This window comes from Spermophilus citellus (assembly GCF_964194105.1).
Source record: "Spermophilus citellus genome assembly, chromosome: 5".
Lineage (NCBI taxonomy): Eukaryota > Metazoa > Chordata > Mammalia > Rodentia > Sciuridae > Spermophilus > Spermophilus citellus.
Window position 1 is genome coordinate 134,225,588 of NC_138186.1, and position 17,933 is coordinate 134,243,520.

The window sequence follows — 17,933 nt, forward strand, 5'->3', positions numbered from 1 at the left end:
TCTTTTTAGGTAGATACATAATATTAAAAACTGAATATTAGAAAGATGAGGTTATTCCATCTAAAATTTTTAATATGTTTACTTGTTTTAACATGTGCTTGCTTATTCTTAACTTTGCAAATTTATGTTTATTTCTAAAAGCCCAATTTTTTTTCTAAAGTGAGTAGAGTCCTAATGAAAAAACCTGGAACAGGTGAAAGTATGGGCATCGGTATGTTTGTATCCACACACACATACACATACACAAACATACACACACACACACACACACAAAAAAAAAAAACAAAGTAAGTTAGGGTTTTCAAAGTCCTCAGGAAAAAAATAATAAATTTCGTCTTATAGTCCAATATCTGGCAAATATTTACTGAGCACTGCCAATTTCAGGTAGTGTTTAGATGCTTAAAGACTATAACAAAATAAAATTCTGTGCTTGGAGAGAGAGGCACCACACAAGCTGTAGTGATAAGTGCTATAAAGAAAACAAAGTGGGGCAAGGAATTAATGAATGAGAATACATATATTCTCAATATTTAGAGAAGTGCAAAAATCTGAAAAAGTGTCCAAGAAGCAGCAATTCCAAATGCAAAAGTCTTCAACTAGGACTGCTCTGTATCTCTGAGGATGGGGCCAGTGTAACTGGAATAGAGGAAGCAAAGAGTAACACGGAACAAAATCAGAGGAGCAGACTTACAAACCTCCATAATGAGCTCAGACTTCATTCTTTTTTAAAAATATTTTTTAGTTATAGTTGGACACAATGCCCTTATTTTATTTATTTTTACATGGTGCTAAGGATCAAACCCAAGGCCTTGCACATGCTAGGCAAGTGCTCTACTGCTGAGCCATAACTGCAGCTCCAGACTTCATTCTTTAATTGTGAAGTTTCTTAAAGGGATTTTGACAAACTAGCATCTCACATTTTGTAAGGGTTGTTCTGGTTGCTATACAGACTAAAATTAGCATTTAATATCACATACCAGTTGTTTAAGAAAGCTTATGTTAATCCTTCAGAACAACCATATGAGGTATGGAAATATCCTCATTATAGATGAAGAAATCCAGGGAACAAAAGTTAAATAGCTCTGCTATTGCAAAGCTAGGACTTAAACCTGGAGAGTATGTGTTGTATGTACTCTTTTAACTTTGTGGCACAGGGATACCAGTAAAAACATCAGTAGTCACCTGGGTTAGACTGATACCAGTGATTTCCTATAGCAGGGGTTCTTTTTCCCAAAATTGTGGGATTTTTATGAGTATGACCATTGATTAATAAGCAACAAAAGGAGCTAGTTTTAAAAAATGGTGGTCATAGCAAAAGGCTTCATATTTGCCTAGGAACATTTTATAATATTAAGAGACTGAGTAAACCTATATAGTTAGGAGAATACCAAATGAGTTTTTGATTGCATGCTTTCACTATGTTAAAATGTCATTCTGACTAAATGTCATATCAAAATTTTAACTTTTTAAGAAAAACGATTGCTTTCAAACTACTTATTACAAAAAGAAGACCTTAAATCTTGCTTTCCAAAACGTTAAATGTTCAAATACCAGGTGATTTAGTTCTCTTAGCACAAAGAACAACAATCTTGAGGTTTTTGACACTTTTTAGGAGAAATACTTGTAGGAGAAATACTCTAGAAGAGAGACATCTATGAAAATAGTTTTGGGGCTGGGGCTGTAGCTCAGTGGTAGAGCATTTGCATCACATGTGTGAGGCACTGGGTTTGATCTTCAGTACCACATGAAAGTAAATAAATGAATATATTGTGTCCACCTACAACTAAAAAAATATTAAAAAGAAAAAGAAAATAGTTTTGATAAATCATTTTTAAATGGGGCAGAAGAAATAACAGGTCTCATTAAGAATCTGAATGTAGCCATAAATTGTTAAGAGGAGTACTGACATCACAAACTGTCAAAAATTTAAGGACTCAAATCATAGAAATAATAATGTCTGACAGCTTTGCAGATAGGAATATTGTTAATATTTAGCCCAGTCCTATGAAGCTTTTCACAGAATGAATTATGTCACTATTCCAGTTAAATTGTGGAATTCACACTGATGTTGGTTCAGAACTATGCCTACAATGGAGTAAAGGACTGTGTTAGGAACCTTAGGTGAATATAAATATTGGTTATTGTGCTATGCAGGGTAGCTCAGTGATAGAGTGCTTGCCTAGCACTTTGGGTTCCATCCTCAGTGCTGGGGGGAAAAATTGGTTAACGTCCTAGGTGTTGGTATAATGTATATGGTTTATACAACAAAACTTATTACCAACTTAAACACATTTTAAAAATTCTTTGCTTCTAAAGAAGACTCTTCATTATGATCTTCATACCATGTTCTTTATCCTTTGTTCTATTTTACAAGATAAAATACCTTTTTAAATACTATTTCATGATTGTAACAAATCCTGAGGTAATCTTTGTAAAATTGTTGGTTGTGATCAAACTGACATCTATTCTTTAGGGTGTGCCTTTGTATTGATACACAGTAAATAAGTATGATAAATCACTGGTGACAGAAGAACATAGTTGTTTAACAAGGAGAGAGATACAGAACATTTAGAGGGTAACCTTTCATAGCACTTTTTTATTATTATTGGTTGTTCAAAACATTACAAAGCTCTTGACATATCATATTTCATACATTTGATTCAAGTGGGTTATGAACTCCCATTTTTACCGCATATACAGATTGCAGAATCACATTGGTTACACATCCACTTTTTTACATAGTGGCATACTAGTGACTGTTGTATTCTGCTGCCTTTCCTATCCTCTACTATCCCCCCTCCCCTCCCATCTTCTCTCTCTACCCCATCTACTGTAATTCATTTCTCTCCCTTGTTTTTTTTTCCTTTCCCCTCACTTCCTCTTATATGTAATTTTGTATAACAATGAGGGTCTCCTATTTCCATGCAATTTCCCTTCTCTCTCCCTTTCCCTCCCACCTCTCGTCCTTGTTTAACGTTAATCTTTTTCTCATGCTCTTCCTCCCTGCTCTGTTCTTAGTTGCTCTCCTTATATCAAAGACGACATTTGGCATTTGTTTTTTAGGGATTATGCTAGCTTCACTTAGCATAATCTGCTCTAATGCCATCCATTTCCCTCAAATGCCATGATTCTGTCATTTTTTAGTGCTGAGTAATACTCCATTGTGTATAAATGCCACATTTTTTTTTATCCATTCATCTATTGAAGGGCATCTAGGTTGGTTCCACAATCTAGCTACTGTGAATTGTGCTGCTATGAACATCGATGTAGCAGTATCCCTATAGCACGCTCTTTTAAGGACTTCAGGGAATTGACCTAAATATTATAATCTATAACATTTTAAATGTAGAAAACCTAACTTAAGAAAACATGATATCATCAGCAAGATACATGTACAAACAGAAACTGTTCATTCATCTTACAAGAGTATAGATTAATTCTAGGGTTTCATGTAGTTTTACCTGTAATATAATTTATTGCAAGAGATAATCTATCAATTCATGTTAAAGATAGAAGACAGCTCTTGTAATTCTATAGACTTACTATAGACTCAATTTATAAGATCATATTAAAGCCCCTTATTTGTATAAGAAAAGGAAATATAAGTGTCTTTACGTTGTTCATTATGTAAGCTTCCTGGCAATGTTTAAAATTTCCTATGACATTCTGGGAGAGAAGAGATGAAGTTAATCAAATGTGGATGTTTCTTGTTACTGGCTGGATAGAAGCATGTTATATGAGAAACTGTGTATAACTAGAGAAAGACTTATTAACGTTTGGCTGGTGATAGAAGGTCGAAGTTGATACTTGGAAAACCATTCAGTGTGCTACTTACTACTTTCTAATAAATTAATTCTACATTTCAGGGTTACCAAATGTAGTCAAGAAAAACAATTTCAAAAAGAACTTATCAAATTTTACTAAAATAGGAAGTTTTTAGTAAAAGTTATACAAGAAAATAGTTTATAAAAATGTCCGGTGTTGATGAAAGGCAGTGAACTTGGTGATTAGGATAGAAGTGCATATTGAATTGGGACATTATTCAACTATGCTGTGAAGTGCATAGACTATGTAGCCAGACTGCTTGCCTTGGAATCCTAGTCTGGCTACTAGACTGGCTGCATACCATGCCTCATAAATTATAACAAAGTAAAAGGACACAAAATGAAATAACATAAGTAACCAAATAAATACTTTAAAGTTTTTAAATAAAGCATTGACACTATAAAATTAACTAGCAATGGGATGTCATAAATTTAAAGGTTTTAATCACTGATTTAAATGGTCCAAGGCTAGAAACTGCTAGTCCTTTTACACTGCATATTAAGAATCAAAGACAACAAGGCAAACTGCTGATTTGGAGAAAATATGGTATAGAAAACCACATAATTAGCATCTCTGACAACAAGCAATACTTTAAAATCATGTTTGAACATAAATACTTATTTGTTTGCACACATACTTTCCTGGAACCTTCTTCCCTTTTACTTTCTATTTGTCACCCATCATGAGACAAATTATAGAAAACAGAAGGAAAGAAACTAAAGATTCCCCCTAAAATCTCAACTTTTTCATTCCCAACCCTTAGATGACTGGCCTCATGAGGCTCCCTTCATTAACACAATGGTATAGGCTGAAAGAAGGGAAATTTACAAGGATTATATTCATTATAAGAAAGGATCTGCTCAAATAAACACTGATTTAATGCTGGTGTTAGTATAAATTGGTAGGATCTTTCCTAGAGGACAAGTTGGCAATACATATCAAAAGCGTTGAATATTCTCTTAGTCTTTAAGTACTTGTACTACTTATAGGATTTATTTTCAGGAAATAATCTTCAGATGGATAAGACCTTATGCATAGTTATCACGGCATTAAAAACAATACAGAAAAATTGGAATTGGAACAAAACAAAATCTGTCAATAGATACAATTACAAGTGGAAATCTAGCACATGATAAGGTGTGTCTGAAATCACTAAAACACAGAAGTCCTTTCAAAATAGTGTTGCAGAAAAACAGACATTTGGCAAAAAACAGATAAAATAAGTCCATTATTTACATCATTCATAAAAATAAGCTAAAAATAGGTTATAGATTAAGCCATAAAATTACTCAAATACTAGAATAAAACATAAGTGTATTCTCTATAACTTGGGAAAGAGGCAGGGCTTTTTACCGCATAAAATTCAGATGCAATAAAAAAAAAGATTGATGGACATGACTACATTAAAAAAAAAAAGCTTGCATTGCAAAAACAATAAGCAGACTCAGAAGACTTATGGCAAGGTAGGCAAATATTTTTTAAATGTATCACAGATGACAAATATCACTAAAGGTTGCAAAACATAAAAATTAAGGGTAAAAGATCAAATATTCTACACAGAAATAAGCAAAATATGAGTAGGTAATTCACAAAGATTTAAAAAATGGTTTTTAGACACACAAAAATAAGATCAACTGCACTTAGAGAAATGCATATAAAACTGCTGAAATTTTATTCCTCATCCATCCCATTGGCAAAAATTCAAAGGTTTAACAGTAGGCTCTGTTGTCAAGGCTAATGAAACACGCTAAAGGGAATGCAAGGCTGGTCTATTTCCTATGAAAGAGAAATTGTAATAACTAACAATATTCATTAATTTGTTACTATTCATTTAACCTTTGATTGGGCAATCATTTCTAGAATTTTCTTATGAGATACCATTAATAATACCAAATTACACAGCTTTTTTACTACAAACTTTATATATTCAAGAGAGAGAATTCAATAAACAAGGATGGAAAGGAAAAAACTAAATGCGGAGCCTACAGAATGGAAGAAAATCTTTGCCAGCTGCTCCAGCTGCTCATATGCAGAAAATATAAAGAACTCAAAAAACTTAACATCAGAAAAACAAATAACCCAATCAATAAATGGGCAAAAGAAGTAAACAGGCATTTCTCATAAGAAATATAATAGCCAACAAATACAGGAAAAATATTCCATATCCCTGGCACTCAGGGAAATCTGTCATAATGGAAGTATAATGATGAGCAACTAACTAGGTTCTGGGCAACAAGAAATGCTTTTTGGGGGAAAGGGTAAACAGGGATTGATTGCATGGGTACTTTACTACTGAGCTACATCCCTGATCCTTTTGTTATTCTGAAACAGGGTCTGGCTAAGTTGTCCAGGCTGCCCTTGAACTTGCAATCCTTCTGCCTCAGCCTCCCAAGTAACTGGTCTTACAGGCATGTGCCCCTGGGCCCAGCAGAAATGCCTTTTTCTCCTTCCTCCTCCTCCTCTTCTTTTTTTTTTAAACACAACTTGTGCCTTTATTCTTCTTACCAGTCTTCTACTTTCAAGTCATCTTATTTTAATTTTTCAGTTGAGAAATGCCAATTTTTAATGCAGAAGATAGCCTTTTGGTTTTTAAAATGCCTTTAAAAAGCCATTGTCTTTTGGAATATTTTGTGTGAAATAATGACTCAACAGAATATAATTTACTATGAAGGTCTACTTACTAATGCCAAGTAGACCTGAGTGTTTCTGACATATGTATTCATTAAATCTATTATCAGCTGGTGCTTAAAGGGGTTTTTCTGGAGAGGAAGGGACAATGCTAGTATGACATCTGGGCTCATTTCTTGTGTAAATTCATAAAGTATATTTCCATCTGCTGAAGTATTATGCATTGGAAATGGAAAAGTGTAGAAATATAAGTTGAGTAAATTCTAGGCAATTCTCCAGAGTAAGAAAGTTAAACAAGCTAAAGAGGGCCAATAGATATACTTTTTAAAAGAACTTATCATTTTAGTTGAATGCTATGAAATAAAAATGTTGGTGTTCTTTTGACACAGATTTTCTTAGAATTTAACTATGAATATAATTAAAGCAACTTGTCATAGAAGATAATTAATAAAGTACTGATAAAACAGGGGAAAATATCAGCTAGAGGAGTTGTACTGATTTATCACTTCCTAGTAATGTACATCATTCAGTAAGCAATCTGCTTTATTAGCCTCTTTTAAGAACTACAATTATTCTTGGTATGTGGTTTTAAAAAGGTCTAAGGAAACAATCCTTTTCAAACAATACAGGGTGAAGGATCAGTTTAATCATTTTAATTTCTATAGTGATCCCTCTTTACCCACTGAGGTTAGGGCCCAAAACTCCTGATGGATGCCTGAAACCAAAGACAATGCCAAAGCCTACATATACTGTTATTTCCTATACATACATACCTATTATAAGGTTAATGTATAATTAAGCATAGTAAAATGATTAAGAAAGATGACTAATGAAACAGAACATGAAATTTCAATAATATAGTATAATAAAATTCCAACATAAATATTCTTGTGCTTTGGAGCCATTATAGAGTTAAAAAAAAAAAGATTACTTGAATATAAACACTGGGATACTATAACAGTTGATCTGAGAATGTTAGACCACTACTAAAGCTACATATATGCAACTCACGAATGGGCAGGTAGTATATATAGTGTGAATACATTGGACAAAGGCATGATTCACATCCCTGGTAGATATGAGGAGGATAGCATAAGATTTCATCAGACTACACAACAATGTGTAACATAATATCTGTAAATTGTTACTCCTGGAATTTTCCATTTAATATTTTCATACTGTAGTTGATCACAGGTAGCTGAAACCACGAAAAGCAAAACTCTATGGAAGGGACTATTGTAATTGGTTGTGGACCATTGTTTTTTTAAAAAAATAACAGAAACATTCAACTAGAAAAACGGAACAAAAACCTAAAACATAAATGTTTTGTGAATGACAGTGCCTGGCATATGTACATGCTAAAAAATGTTTAATGAATGAAGACACCACTTCCAGAGAAGTTAGTCTACAGATGAACATGTTTTTATTGGAAACTGTGTTCTGCTCTGTGAATATACCTGATATATTACTTAATGTAACCAGGGGGCAATAGTCTCACATACAACAAAATTAAATATTTAATGAGACTCTGAGACATGTTATATTTCTTTCAGTTAGAGGTTAACATAATATGGCAATTTATAAGTATCAAGGGGTTAAATATTCTTGGATTATTTCACCTGCTATTTTGCCTTTTGTCTTAAACCCTAACTATGCCCAAATACAGGTAGGGAATGAATATGAAGGATGATGCCAAAGTCTAATAAATGCTTGAAGATAAACAGTAGATTCTAAATAATTTTCACTTTCTCCAAAGGACATCTACAAAGTCTTAATTTGCATTTACTTTTATGTAGAGAATTTTGAAGTGCAGTAACACATACATACAGTTTAAAAAAATATATACTCTATGTAATTATATATTTAAATTGTATATTTCATAAGTACCTGCATTTCAGATAAAATGAGGAAAGTATTCTATCCTTTCTCATATAGACCAATTTCCCATTTAGTCTCACATCATCCATAATGTCAATGACTGCTCATAGAATAAAGAGTAGCTGAATCCTAATGCAATCTGCACTGATGACAGCAGAGGGCACTGTCAAACAAAATGACCATTTTTCGTTGTGCACTAGAATCTGTTAAATTAGGAATTAGTAATTTTCAAAGAACCTAGGATCTTGGTAAATTGTCTCATACACTGAAACTATTTATAAATCTCTGTGAATATAAAGTGACATGTTTGAACTAACAAACTAAAACTTGAGTGATAAATTTTAAAAAGAAACTTTACATGTGTTAGCTAAATCTTTTTCATACTATTTCTATTAAACTATGAAACTATTTCTATGAAGCTAAAATAGAAAAAATAAAATATTTGTTATGGAATATTTATTTTATAAAACCATAAAAGAAAGCAATAAAGGAATTACCATATTTGAGGTTAACCCTAGTGGAAATGAGAGGATTGTGACTAAGGGGCAGGTGGAGGACTCCAAAAGTGTTGGCAACGCTCCAGTTCTTAACCTAAATCATGGTTACATAAGGTTCTTACTTTGTAACACGTCATGAAACTCAACTTTTATGTTTTACATACACAAAACTAAAATATTAGAAGGCCTTATCAGACTAAATTAGTAGACAGAAGAACCATTAATAATATATCAAACATAATGACAAAATATTACATACGTAGAAATACCTATTTAAAAACAGGGTTTCTAAACCAAGGGTCCATGGAAAACATTTTATGTGAAGTTTCCTAAGATAGAATTCCTAGCTTTCATTTCCCTAGCTTTCATTTTATTCTCAGAAAACTAGAAAATCAATGTAGAAACATCATCCAGGTATTTATTTAGGTCTAGCTATTTTAGAAACAAATGAGTTCCAAAACTATTCAAACAACATAAAAGAAAACACATACTAGAAGAGTTTCTTTAGGCGAGTCATCATCATGAATTAGTTACCAATCAAAATATGCTTAAACCCAAATATTCCTTCTATAAAAATACAAATAAATAAAAGGACATTTGACTCTCATTATATTTATTGATTTAAGTGATAAATTTTAAAGCAAAAATATGGTGATTGTGGAGTTAAATGAAAGCAAATGTATATCACCAATACATAAAGGACAGAAAAAGAGAACTACAAGTATATTGTAATGTTCTTATATCTTATGCAATTAACATAATATCATGTGAAGCTGAACTGTGACAAGTTTAAAATCCCAAAGTTCACACTGTTAAGAAATCATAAACAAATCTTCATATATGGCACGTAATCAATAGTAGAGGGAAAATAGAATGATAAAAATAATCTAGAATGTGGCAGGAAAAGAGTAAGAAGATAAAAACAGACGGGACAAATAAAAAATAAGTTTTGATATAGTAGATTTAAACCCAATCATATCAATAACACTGTCTAAAAATATAGAGTAAATACTCCATAATGTTACTCTACTGAACAATCCAAAGACTGCATCACTCTGAAGAAAAAAAATAAATAAATAAAGGAAGACACCTAATGTATGTTGTCTCTTAGACTCTAGTTTAAACAATACAGATCAATTAAAATGAAAGAACAGGCACATGTTAATCACAAGAAAGCTGGGGTAACAATATCTATATCAGATAAAATATATTCTTGATTAGATCATGGACCAGTAAAAGGATATTAGAATACCAGGTGTGGTAATGCATGCCTGTAATCCCAGCTACTTAGGGAACTGAGTCAGAGGATCACAAGTTCAAGGCCAACCTCAGCAACTTAGTGAGACTGTCTCAAAAAATTAAAAGGACTGGAGATGTAACTCAGTGGTAAAGAGCCCCTGATTCAATCCCCAATGGAGTGAAAGGTATATAGGAATTATATGTATGATTTTTGCAAGTTTTTCACAAGACTAATTATTTTAAACAGAGAACCTAGAAACATTTTAAAAAATAAAATTCTCTGCTCTTCAAAATTTGCTACTAATAAAAAAGCAAACCACAGGCTAGGAGCAAATATTCACAATATTTATATATTAAAAATATATTGCAAAGTAAGCCAATCCCAAAAAACCAAAGGTCAAATGTTCTCTCTGGTAGGTAAATGCTGATCCATAATGAGGGGTGGGGGGCGCCAGTGGAAATAATGGAGGAACTTTGATTGGGCAAAGGGGAGGATGGGAAGGGGAGAGGGCATGGGGACAGGAAAGATGGTGGAATAAAATGGACATCATTACCCCTAGGTACATGTATAAATGCACATATGGTGCGACACTACATTGTGTACAACCAGAGAATGAAAAACTGTTCTCCTTTGTGTATAATGAATTGAAATGCATTCTGCTGTCATATATAACTAATTAGAACAAATTAGAAAAATATTTTATCTGACATATAATTTTATCAAGTATATATAAATAACTGCTATTATTCAACTTATAAAAGGGGACAAAGATTTTGAAGACCAAAAAAGAAGATATATCAACTGACTAATAAACAGAAAGCAAGACGCTCAACACCATCAAGTCGTTGGGGAAATTCAAATTCAAATTACAAAGAGGTGTCACAGCTGCTCTCATCCATTATGGGAAAGGGCATATGCAAACATATGGGGATAATAAAAATGTTCTACATCTCAATTGTGAAGATAGTTACATAGATGTACACATTCATCCAAATTTAACTTACATAATTAAAATCAATAAATTTTTAAATTTATACCACAATAAAGTTACTTTTAAAAATTGTTAAAATGTTATATAACAATATACTGAAATATCTATGGTACTACATGCCAGAGAAGAATTGTTTTTTCCCTTAGTGTCTGAAAGAAAGTCAAAATTTGACTACAGATCTCCACTTATTGTGCACTTCTGTTAGCTAGGACAAGTGTACAATGAATAGAAAAACTCAAATGAAAGGACAATGAATTTAAAAGTATTGGCAGTTTTGTAAAAGAGATTAGTATAAGATAGTTTTAAGATTCTAAGAAATAACATTTGTGTACATTAATATGTACTTTAGGTTAAAATTATGCTAAAATCTATATAATCATAATCTCATTTATACTTATCTATTTAAGGGAGATATTCCATTTTACAGATAAAGAAACAGACTTAAAAGGTGAAATAGTAACTTGCTCAAAGTCAGATAAAAGTTCCAAACTGAGAATGACCTAAATCTACTGGACTCAGATGCTCAGGCTCTTTATTATTGTACCATTTTATTTTACCATTTTATCCAATCACCCTTTTATATTCTACCCTTTACTCTTTACATAACGAGGCCTAAGTGTGTGAGTCTGTAGAGATTATTGTACTAATGTTTCCTTACAGCTGTGCTTAAAGGTCTTGGGAATGGTGTTGAGAAAGCAGTTTCAAACAAATGTAAAGCATTAGATTTTATAAAAGGTCATTCCTAAGTAGTATAGCTATCCAATACTGAGAATAATTCTAGAGATTGAAGAGCTATCAATCCCAAAGAACTTTCTCTAACTTTATTCCCTAATCTTCCCCAAAGCCTTACAGTGCTGCTATAAATCACATAGATTAAAGACATATAATGGATCTCAGAAAACCTCTTTTTATTGGTAAGAGGATAGTTAGAACAGGTTTTTCCTCTATTTTCTTTTCCAGCTGTTTACTTTTCATGTGTAATGCTTTTGGATTTTAAGTTTTACATTTCTCTGACTTATCTTCCTAGAGGTTTTGCTAATATGAATTTCATTTAGTCAAAATCATTGTGTTTTAATTTTTTCAAGGCATAAAATAGTAATTAAACTAAAATAAAACTATCTACTATAATGACTGACAAAAAAGATAATATTCACTAATTTATTTTCTTGTTTAAGAACATACTAAATATAGAAATGAAGGCAGAAAATAAATATGCTAATTATGTTTAAACAAGAAATAATGCAATGTTTATCCTACCTGAAATCACATGCTGTAGTAAATTCTGCTCCTCCACCCAATGCCCGACCTTGAATTAGTGCAACACTAATTAAAGGAAGTCTGTATATTGAAAAACAAATGGATGTTAATATTTCTATTTTTTAATATTTTTAAAAATCTTAAAATATAGTTGAAACAAAATTACTGCACTGTGTTTATAGCAAACACATCAAAGGACAGTAGAACCTTGAATCTATGCACCTTGAGAAAAAAACAACATAACACTAAAAACACAAAAATTCATGCTAAATATGATATAAGTTTATCAAAATAGCTCCTTTATAATATACTTTTGAAAGGACAGCATATTATACCTTTATTCCAAATATGGATGCTTTTGTATAATTTAAAGCCCCTGGGACTTCTCAGAAGCTGGCAACTGTGAATAATTTAACGTAATATCATCTTAGTCCATTTTTACTAAAATTACTTAAGGGTAGGAAAATTAAGGCTGCAGCATGGTGGAAACTGTGATCTAGAAGATAGGGGTCCAAAACTGTATACTGAAGGTTCCTTAAAAATCTTCTCATTAGTGCTTGAAATGATCCACAGATTAATCCTATGTGGAGACATTATTTTGTGTTATAAAATAAATCTTTTACCTTTTCTGTTTGTATGAATGTGTGACTACTACATGGTAAGTGTAAAATGTTTTAAAAGTATGGAATTTTTTTATAGGTTCTAAACAAAAAGTGAAGCTGCAGATGTAAAATAACTGAGTGCTCCTTGATACATACTGCTCCCAAGTAGAAAAGATTGTCTAAAGAAGAAAAACTTTTCACATGAATTTGAGAAAAAATCAGGCATAATAGGGGAAAGAGATGAATTCAAGAGTTAAGATAATGAAAAAAAGTACTTTAGAATAGTAATATTATAATTCAATCACTCTATAAAATATAATGAGTAACAAAAATAGTGTTGAATACCAATAAATAAGTATGCTTAAATATAAATTTCCTTAGTTTTTATAATTTTTAAATTGTCTATAATCAGAATGTGAAAGTAGAAAGTTAATTAGCCCAAATATGTCAGTTTGTATGTCCAAATTCATAAAAGAATTGTCCCCCCCTTTTCTTCTTCATCTAGATGCAAAGTAAATCCATCTCTCAGAAAGCTGTAGTCTTCTCCAATCCTTAATTCTTTTTATCTCCTCTGGATTCACTCCACTCCATATTCTACTAACTTAAATATGTGATAATCTTTATCTGTTTTTAATAGATCACTGTCTATATTTTGCTCTAATATCAGTATTTGACTCCCCCCATGTCTATTCCTTAATATACCTAGTGATATAAGCTCCTTAGGGAAAGGGGCTAGGTCCAAATTCTTTTCTTCAGTACTTGTGTACATTTCATTAGCAACTAAATGACTGTTCTCCACACACAAGGAAACAGTTCATCACTAGAATATACACAATTTGAAAATTAGTTATTATTTTTTAACTGGTATAAATAATGGAATAGTAAAGAGAGATTTTTGATCTTTTAAAAACCATAAATTTAAAAGAAAGATACATTACCTCATAAATCTTGTTAAGGTGTTTTGCATGAACATGGATAAGGCCACTCCATCCTTTAAATTAAAATAAGCATAAAACAAAGGTATAACACACATGTGTTACCTAAGAAATATTTTTAAAATTCAGCTTTTAGTAAACAATGAAGACAAAAATATATCTAACTTAAAAAAATGAAATTCCTATTTAAAACCCTTTGATGCTGTCTGAAATTCAAATAATGCAGTATTTTACTCTTGATGTCCTAAAGGTTCTTGAGCTCAGCTTTGCATGAGATTATGATAAACAAGAAGCAGGTATGAGAGTCAGATCACACACCTAGAACAGTGAAGCATTCCACTCTGGGTAATCTGGGGGAAGAAGCATAAGATACACCCACCTATTAACCCTATGAATATAAACACATAAAAGGAGGAAGGGAAGAAGCAAAAAGTTGTAATATGTTTTCATGTTCTGTACGCCTAAGGCTTTTATACTGGTATCTCCACAAATTGCAAATGTCTTAAAAGTAGTCCAAATGTATTATATATTCTTTTTCACCTCACATACTTTGGTCAACACAGTATGATCTGGCCTTCAACCTGCTCCAAAATGACTTCCCTCAAACTTTCTAATAGTCTCTTCATCAAATTAAATGACTTCTCTTTCTCTGTTGTCTTCTCTTTCTCCATAACAGGTAGTACCATTTTCTGACCAGTTTCTTTATTCTGATCCTCACAGTTTCTGGCAAAATTTTATACTCCCAATTCTCTTCCTATTTCTTTGATTATTCTTATCTAGGTTTCATTCCTAACTCTTTTTATTCAGCTAATACCCTAAATGCACATGTTCTCAAAAATCTAATCCATGATTCTTTCTTGTTTTTATTTATACTTTCTTCCTTGGAAGATTCATCCACTTCCAAAGACTGAAACTACTGTTTTTAAGCTAAGTGTTAAAACCTAGTAGATACTTTCACATTCTGCCAACATCTCAAACTCAGCATGGCAAAACCAAATGGGAATTAAAGAGCTGAGTGTGAATCCTAGTGCTGCCACTTAATAACAACATGAACTTAAGCAAATCATAACAATGAACTTAATTTTCCTCTTCCATAAGGAATGAAGAAGAAAAAAAAATCTTGTTTTATTTGATTTAAATGGTGATTGGAAAGGTAGAAATGTACCTACACACTCTGTAGAAGATTACATAAAGATAAGAGTGGAGTCTCTACACCATGAAGCTTATAGATGGACTCTGATTACTTCTTCTCTCTAAAGAGAACTCCTTACAGTTTATGCAACATCTGTGGCAATCAATTCCAAATCTTATAATTGGATTAAAATCTGCATTATTTGTTGCTATTTTATTCTTTTCTCCCTCCCATAACTTTTCAGGGCTAATCCTTTCATCATGTTATTCCATTACTTGGTCTGTACATTTGATAGTAAGAATTTTAATTGCCTAACAGGGACAGTTGGAACTTTTCTCCTGTTCATTAAACAAAGGCTACCAAAATGAAACCAACTTTTTAAGGGATCAGTTACACTTGAAAGGAGAAAAAAAGTATAGTAAAGATATGCAAATACAATAAATGTTAATAGCTATTAATGATGCTATGGGTACATGAGGATTTCATTCTATTAGTCTCTTGTTTTTACTTGATAATTTTCATTAGTAGTAAACATTTTTAAGATTGAAAAATTACAGTGACAAAAATACTAAATGATTACCCTTTTCAGAAAAATTCATTTAATAATCACTTTAAAGCGTTTTATTATAATTACAAGGGAATGTACTACAATTTACTAAAATTCAAATATTCCAATCACCCCATCATTCTCAGAAAAGGCAAATTCACCAAATAAGCAGATGCTAATGAAGCATCTATAACAACAAAGAGTTAGTATGTTGGATAAAGTGCCCCATTGAGAGAAAACAGTTTGCATTTAAGTCATGTTAAAAAGTCTCCAAATAACTCAACTGTAAGAGTACAATGTATTTAACAGATAGCTGCAACTCATATATATGCATGAGCCTCGTAAGCCCCAAAGCTATTTTAAATTTCAGTTTTACATGTATTTATAGCTATTTCTCAAGTACATAAGAATATAGTCTACATGTAAAATGGTTGTCAGAAACTTTACATATATCATTTCTAGTTCTTGTTAATTGTAGAATAAATGTGATAAAATACCCTTTATACATATATACTATGTTTCTTAATATTATTTTTATGCTATATATTTTTTATACTATGACTAGGGAAACTTCATAGAAGTTTCAAAGAATTCATTTATACTGAAAAATGCTTTAAACGAAATAGGTCAATTATAATCTGGAATTTAAGCATACTCATTTTAAAGCAGATTTGCAATTCCTTATTTTCTTGAGGAAACTTGGAACATGCATATAGCAATAAGCAATGGACACCTCTCGTTCTCAGCTATCAATCAACAAATTTATTGCAGACACTGATGATAGCATATTACTTGGAAAATGTCTATACTACAAAGAGCAAACTTACCTAAGTCTGGACAAAAATTCTCTCAATAAATGTTGTTACAACATGACTCATATCATACCAATAATTTATAACCCTTCCCACCCCTCCTCACACACACAACACACACATACTTCCACTTCTATCTTTTATACATATAAAAAAAGTAAAAAAGGAAAAAGTCCTGGCTACATTTTCTAAAGAGACAGAAACAACTTTCTGACTACAAGAAAATAAGAAAATAGAATTAGAATTCATCTTTTTAGAGATGTTTTCCTACATAACTTATATCAGGCCCACAATAATCTATTTTTTCATTCTATCTTGATAGTATCTTTTGTGAACTAGGTGCATAGTAATACAACCATTCTAAAGATGACAATGATGTGTATTAATACATATATGTTTAAGCTTTATATATATATAAAATCAGATGACTTATTTTCATACATTGCAGGTCACACAGTTAATTACTGATAAAGCTTGGGAAACAATCCATCCCTTCAAATTTCCAGGTTAAAGCTCTCACCATTTCAACACATTACAAATTTAAGTCTAGAAGTGGTGCTGTAATTCCACATCATCTTAAGGATAATAAGGTTTATTACTATCTCAAACTCTTTGAAATAACAATAATAGCCAACTTTTTCGAACACAGGGCTAGTAGCCACTTTATTATATAATATCCTGAATCTTTACAATAGCTCTATAAAATATGTATTATAATCCTCATTTAAAGATTAGGAAAATAAGGACTGGGGTTGTGGCTCAGTGTTAGATCTCTTGCCTAATACACGTGAGACACTGGGTTCAAACTTCAGCACCACATAAAAATAAATAAATAAAATAAAGGTATTGTGTCCATCTACAACTAAAAATTAAAAATTATATTAGGAAAATAGACTTAGAAAGATTAAGTGTTTTGCCCAATTGCTTGGCCAGAAACTGTTAAAACCAGCATTCAAATCCAATTCCATCAAAATCAATGCTCTGGTTTATCAGAAGAGATTTTTCTCTTACATATTTATGCAAATAGGAATAATACACTACATATACTGGTATGAGACTTATGAAATATCATTAAAACTTAAATACCTACACAAAACCCACTATTATTAAATGGATAACCAATACTACTTACTTTTTTCCCTACTTTCATTTCCCCCTTCCTTTCACTTCATTTTCTTTCCCTTCCCTTCCTTTTCTTTTCTCTTTTTCTTTTTGTCCTATGGAATGTGGGCTGAATTCAAGAAAAACCAGTTCCTTTGAGAACTGATAATGGAAAATGATTAGGATTCCTACTCTAACAGGTAATTCACAAGCATACTTTTAAAATCGTTAATACTGGTTGAAGTTTACTGAGTGTCAGTTTGCTAGGTGCCTCTGTATACCTTGTCAAACTCCTCATCAGAGATGCTAGAGAGCTTACACTTAAAAAACTCAAGTCTTGATGATTTTAATAATCTTTGTTCATTACTAATCTTCCTGGCCTTCCTTTTTTTCAGTCCTTCATATTATAGTACCTTATCCTTTAAGAAGCAAAACAAACAGCTACAAAAGGAGTAGTTATTTCACCTGATTTCTAGAAAGAAGGTGAT

The 17,933-nt window shown here is 31.8% G+C and overlaps 1 protein-coding gene across 2 annotated transcripts in view; it reads right to left on the bottom strand.

Moving 5' to 3' along the window:
• ECHDC1 (ethylmalonyl-CoA decarboxylase 1) overlaps nucleotides 1-17,933 on the bottom strand; it is a 37,988-nt gene that overhangs the window by 2,286 nt on the left and 17,769 nt on the right. For both annotated transcript variants that reach the window (XM_081294767.1, XM_081294768.1), the window contains exons 4-5: nucleotides 13,857-13,909; nucleotides 12,317-12,397 (exon numbers count right to left, since the gene is read on the bottom strand). In XM_081294767.1, the coding sequence (XP_081150893.1) occupies nucleotides 12,317-12,397; nucleotides 13,857-13,909 (134 nt within the window). The remainder of the gene's footprint in view (nucleotides 1-12,316; nucleotides 12,398-13,856; nucleotides 13,910-17,933) is intronic.